Consider the following 6,000-nt stretch of genomic DNA (forward strand, 5'->3'; position numbering starts at 1 on the left):
TGCACACGTTGGAAAACTCTCATTTTCCAAAGTCAACCTATGGCCTGGCCATTTAACTTTTGCTCACACTGGCCATGGCATCTAAAAGTACCTGCCAGGGAATGTGGGTCAGGCACCCATTAGGAAGAGGCATAAGAAAGGTGGAATAAGTTGGGAGGTAATCCTGGATAGATCCAGAAAGGAAGGAGAATGGGAGTCAAAGTATAGGAAGAAATGTGGACACAGGTCTCTAGCACAAGCCCTCCCAGAGTGGTAAAGGCTGGGTGAGTGGGGCAGACATGGCCGTGAGGGCCCACTGGGCTTCCCTCCCAGCAGCTGCCATGGCATCTTCACTGAGAGCCCAGGTGGGCATGGGGCAGGCTCTGGTCCATCACCAGGAGAGCAGCCCAGCCATCCCCAGAGGTGGGATAAAACGAAGCTTCATTTTCTGTATTGCTAATCCATTTTCTGTATTACTAACCCCCAACCTTTATACTCAAGTCAGAGGGTGGCCAGACTGGGTCCACAGCAGGACCCCAAACTGAGCCTTCCGGCCACATCCCTTCCAGCCTTCGTCCCTGCGAGAGGATGATCCAGGCAGGGCTTTGGGGTCTCCAGATACTTGTGACCAATGCTGGCACACTGCAGACACGTGAAGACACAAATACAAGATGGAGATGCATATAGATGAGTATGACCTGGCTGAAAGGGCTAAAGGAAGAAATGAGAGCCCTAAAGATGTGTGGTCAAAACTCAGGCCTGTCCACTTCTGCAGTGCATGCTCTTAATTGCCTCCATTACGTTAGCTGCATGACCCTGAGTGAGTCACTTAACCTCTCTGAGCATAGGTTTTCTCATTAGAGATTGAAGGTGTTAGACTAGGATAGTGGTTTTCACTTTTCCAGTCATATCCTTTCTTTAAATGAGCTCTTGCTGAAACCCCAGCTTATTTTTATTGACTAGCCCTAATTTGAGGGGCTACAAACATGATCAGTTTTACCTTCCTTCCAACCACTGAAACATCTCCACTGAGCCCCCCCTTCCCACTCCTTAGTGCCATTTTATAAAGACCTTGGACACTTTTAGCTGTTAGAAAGTCCACCCAATCTATTTCAGCCTAAAGATTCCATCTGATGTCCAACATGGTGCCCACATCCCCCAATCCTCCGTGTTTCTATTAGGTTTGACCCATGGTTTGAAGGACCCACACTGGGTCCTCTTTCCTGGCTCCTCCCAGCACTCTTCTGGTCTCCATCTTCAGCTGTTGGGGCAGAGAGTAGAAAAGGGGGGAAGGCCTTTTACTGCCTGGGGCAGCTCTGTTCCTCCAAGGCTGATGATGCCCTTGGTCCTTCAGGTGTCCACCCTGCCTGGGGGCCTGCGGGAACCCTCTCCCCCTGGTGCTGTAAGGTCTACAGGAGTCAGGTGTGAGACAGGGTTCCACCCTGAGGGCTCAACCTGGGCCGCCTTCCTCAGTGCTCCTTTGGCACCGAGGTGGACAGCTCCAAGGCACGTCACCAAGAGAGCCTCGGCAGGGTGAGGCGCAGGAGGAGAGGGTGCCCAGCTCAGCCACTGGCCTGAGAGCCCCAGGACCCCTGGCAGTGGGAGGCTGGCTGCCCCAATCTGCCCCTCTTCCTTTTCTTCAGCAGCAGGCAGGGTAGATCAGCAAGGCCTCTGCCTAAGGAGGAGCCCAGCTGGGGAACAGGAGAGCAGCTTCCCCTTCTTGGCTTGGGCAGGGGCTGGGAGCACCCCGCCCTCCAGAGGGGGATGTGCAGAGAGGGAAAAGCCACAGCCTCTCCCAGGGCAGCGACTCCTGGTGATCTGCACCGTTGCCACACATTAGAGGACATAAAAGCCTGATCAAGAAAAACCAGTGCACTGACCCCCTCCAGGCCAGTTAACTCAACACCTTGCGGGGTGGGCCCCGGGCACATTCTGTTAAAGCTCCTGAGGTGATTATAAAAGGCAGCCAGGGTTAGGAACCACTGCCCTATTCCAACAAACCCTGTCAAACGATGGGCCCAGGACCAGTTAGCCCTGTACCATGACCAGGAGGTTGCAGGTTCTTCCTTTATAAGGTGATGGGAGAGACTCAGGGCCTGGTGTCCTTAGCTTTAGAGCTTTAGACACAAGAGAAGTAACAGATTTTTCATTCAAACCTGTCTTAGCAGCAGAACCCTTTCTTCCTATGAAATCTTGCCAGAGCCCACATATAACTCAGTTGGAGTTGGAGTATCTGGCTGGCACTCAGTGGAGGCCTGAACCTGCCAGCAATCCCGGGCCTTGCCAGCAGCATTGGACCCCTCTGGATGAAATCCTCAGGCCCCTCGGCTCACTCTGAAAACCTTCTGTTGCTGTTAGTTTGTGAGGGAGTATTTGTAGAGGGGTAGAGTCAGAGGTATGGGCAGAGTCTAGGGAAGCAGGCCAGGTGGGTACCCAGGTGGGTCAAGGGAGAGGCAGGGCAGACCAGGAGGCACACAGCAGAAAGGAATCAGGCTGGGGAGGTGGAGGGTGGGGGCACCAGTGCAGTGCCTGTTGACTTCCCAGTTCTGCCTCACATAGCCACCCCTGGGTCTGAACCCCCAGCAAAGTGTGCTCCTCCCATATGCACCTGAGCAGGGGGAAGAAGAGAGGCAGTGGCCTCAGGATCTGCAGCCACCACCCCCTCTGGGGCCACATGGGGAGAAATCCAGCAGAGATGACAGGCTTGCCACCGAGCCTCTTTTTAAGGTCCTGGACACACCTCTAAGCGAGGGTGATGAGCCTACAACACTGCCAGCCCAGCAGGACCACGGACACGGTGTGCAGATGGAGGGCTACCTGGGCCGCAAGCATGACCTGGAGGGGCCCAACAAGAAGGCGTCCAACAGGTGTGCAGGGAGGGGCCCCCGGCTGGGAGGGGTGGACAGCTCCCAGGCACGTCACCCAGAGAGCCTCAGCAGGGCGAGGCGCAGGAGGAGAGGGTGCCCAGCTCCACCACTGGCCTGAGAGCCCCAGGCACCCCTCTGTACCAGTCCAGGGGCTACTTGGCCTGATGGGAAAAGGCTATCTTCAGTTCCTGTCACAAGGTAAATCCTATGACTTTGTACAGGCTACTCAGCCTAAGACAGTTTCCCCATTTGTAAAATGAGGGTGATGATAACAGCGTGCCTCTTTGGCATAGACACCTGGCACAGAGTAGGGACTCAGTGAACACTAGTTGCTATTATTCTTATCTCAGGGACATGTAACAGGTAGGTAGATCTTAGCACTAACAAATCCTTGACCAAGTTCCACTTCTTAACCAATCTGGGCCTGTTTCCCTAGCTGTAAAATAGAGGAAGAGTGGGTTGACATAGGTGCCCTCTGGAATTCTCTCCCAGTGCTGTCATACAGGGAGTCTGTGACCCTGAGGAATTCATTCAAAGCATGTGTCCTTTCCTGACCCCAGACAGTCATGTCTTTGGGTTCAGTCTATCCCGGGATGTCTCTGCCCGAGTTCTCTGGGGGTCTCTGCCTTCAGGCAGCAGTCCAGGGTCCCAGGGAAACAGTGCAACATCAAAAGGTCAAAGCCAGCCATACCCCCAGGGTCAGCTGGTGGCACACAGAGCCATCCTGGGGGACAGGTCAAAGCTCATTCAAATTCCAAAAATGAACTTGGGGGCCCAACTGCCCTGAAGAGATTTATTGCCTATATGGAGAGTCCACCAGGAAAGGGGAAACTAGCATTTACTGAGCACCTACTACGTGCTGACATTATGTCAAGACTGATCAAAATCCTCACAAACACCCTGTGATATTGAGGTTTCCATCTTCCAGATGGGGTAGCAGATCGGAGAGAGGTCAAGGCATTTGTTCAAGGCTGTATTTCACTCCAAGAACCAGCTCCTTAGCAATCGCCTTTCTTGGACTACACGTTCAAAGGCAGTGAGGTCTAGGAAAGATCCTGGAGCTGGGCTCCAAAGTCTGGGCCTCATAAAGTGGCTCAGTAGCCGGCTTGGTACAGGTCAAGTTCTCTCTGGGACTTTCCAGTCCTTCCTCCCCGTGTGCCCAACTGGTCCTCCAACTTCCTGCCACCCAAAGGGAGGGAGGGAAAGGAAGAAAGATGACCAAGAGGAAGAGGGGAGGATGAGAGGGGGAGAGAAGAAAGGAGGAGGAAGAAGAGCTTAATGTTTCTGTTTCATTACTGTGAAAATGCAACGTGATCCCAGTCTGTCAGTGAAGGGGCTCAGGTTGGCCGGTACGTTAGCTTATAAGCTTATTGTTGTCACCAAATGTATTAGCTGGGTCTTGATTTGCACGACTGGGTTTCTTTTAAAAAGTGCTAGTACAGTATTCTGGGCATATATCATCAACAAAACAAAAAATAACCACCCAAATAAAACCCCACTCTGTTCACTCCCCAGTTCTGTGAGAATCAAATATGCTAACGGACGGGGAATATTTTGAAAAGTTTGCACTGTTGGTCTTAGACTCAATAATTCGACTTCTAGAAATGTATCTCAAGGTAAGATCAGGGTTATAGGCAAAGATTTATACACAAGAATGTTCATTACATTGCTGTTTATGATTTAAATCTCTAGTATTGTAAGACCCACCAATAAAGGGATTTATATATATATATGAGATACCATGAGCTATTCAAAATTATTTTCAAGAAATGCTTGATAGAAATACAACACAGTATTTATCTTAGAAGAACACAAAATTGAATATACAATATAATCCAATTTAGCTATAATGTGAATAGAAAAATATGAATATGTAAATAGAAAAAAGACTAGAAGGAAATACATAAAACGTTAAGTTTTTTAGGTGGCTGATTTTTACTTCCAGGTGTTTTGTTGTTTTTACAGTAAAATGTCTTACCACTTATCAGGGCAAAAATGGTATATTATAAAAAAAAAAGTAATGATGAAGCTATAGGGATTATAGAAATGCTGTATCAGGATGGTGGGTGACCCGCCTGTCTGCATCTTTGCAGGTCCTGGAACAACCTGTACTGTGTGCTCAGGAATAGTGAGCTGACCTTCTACAAGGATGCCAAGAACCTGGCTCTGGGGGTACCCTACCATGGGGAGTATCCCCTGGCCCTGAGACATGCCATCTGTGAGATTGCTACCAACTACAAGAAGAAGAAACATGTCTTCAAGCTGAGGTGAGGCTCCTCCTGTCCACTGCCCCTTCTCTGGTGGCCTGATTTGGCATCAGTGGCTGGACAGAAGCCCACTGTATGGGACCAGCTCCAGGCCTGAGTTGACCCTCAGGGATTTTTCAAATCAAAGAGACAAGAGTCCAGATTTTCACCTCTCTCAGAGGGACTGTGCTGCCTGAGAGGGCTCTGGTCACAGGGAAACTCGGGAGCTGTAGGATCAGAACCAGCCCTCTGCCCAGGCAGGCAACTTCAGAGGGAGCCACATGGCAAACGTTTTTTGTCCTCCTAGGTTGAGCAATGGCAGCGAGTGGCTCTTCCATGGCAAAGATGAGGTAAGTGGAGGGGGAGCTAGCCTGGACCCTTGCTAACAAAGAGGCAGGTGGAGACCCAAGCCACTTGACCTCAAGCCTCCCCCAGAACAGTCAGTCACAGGGGCAGCCCCAGTGTCATTGCTGGAGCCCTGACCTTCCCGACCCTGCAGGAGGAGATGCTGTCCTGGTTGCAGGGTTTGAGCACTGCCATCAACGAGTCCCAGAGCATCCGTGTCAAGGCCCAGAGCCTGCCTCTGCCCTCCATCGCCGGCCTTGATGCCAGCCTTGGCAAGAAGGACAAGGAGAAGAGATTCAGCTTCTTCCCCAAAAAGAAGTAGCCTCTCTGGTGCCTGTGTGGGGTCAGGTGGTGGGCACCGCGGGGTGTCAGGATGTGCAGGGAGCACCCCTCTTGGCCCTGACCTTGGCCACGGCCTGGCCCTCCTCCTACCCGCCACCTGGGCCAGCCGCTGCCTGCTGCCTGCCTGCTCCAAGTCACCAGGCCCGCAGCCCACACTGCACCGCAATAGCTGCCTTTGCCTGCTGCCTGCCTCTGCGCCCTCTACCACCACGCAGCTCTGG

General features: G+C 51.9%; 1 protein-coding gene across 2 annotated transcripts in view; it reads left to right on the forward strand.

Annotated features, from left to right (window-relative positions):
- Positions 1-5,759, forward strand: part of SPTB (spectrin beta, erythrocytic) — a 107,339-nt gene extending 101,580 nt beyond the window's left edge. For both annotated transcript variants that reach the window (XM_017660418.3, XM_017660419.3), the window contains 4 exons: positions 2,596-2,846; positions 4,940-5,113; positions 5,400-5,442; positions 5,592-5,759. In XM_017660418.3, coding sequence (XP_017515907.3) covers positions 2,596-2,846; positions 4,940-5,113; positions 5,400-5,442; positions 5,592-5,759 — 636 coding nt within the window. The remainder of the gene's footprint in view (positions 1-2,595; positions 2,847-4,939; positions 5,114-5,399; positions 5,443-5,591) is intronic.
- The last annotated feature ends 241 nt before the right edge of the window (positions 5,760-6,000 follow it).

The sequence above is a fragment of the Manis javanica genome, chromosome 8, assembly GCF_040802235.1.
Source record: "Manis javanica isolate MJ-LG chromosome 8, MJ_LKY, whole genome shotgun sequence".
Taxonomy (NCBI): Eukaryota; Metazoa; Chordata; class Mammalia; order Pholidota; family Manidae; genus Manis; species Manis javanica.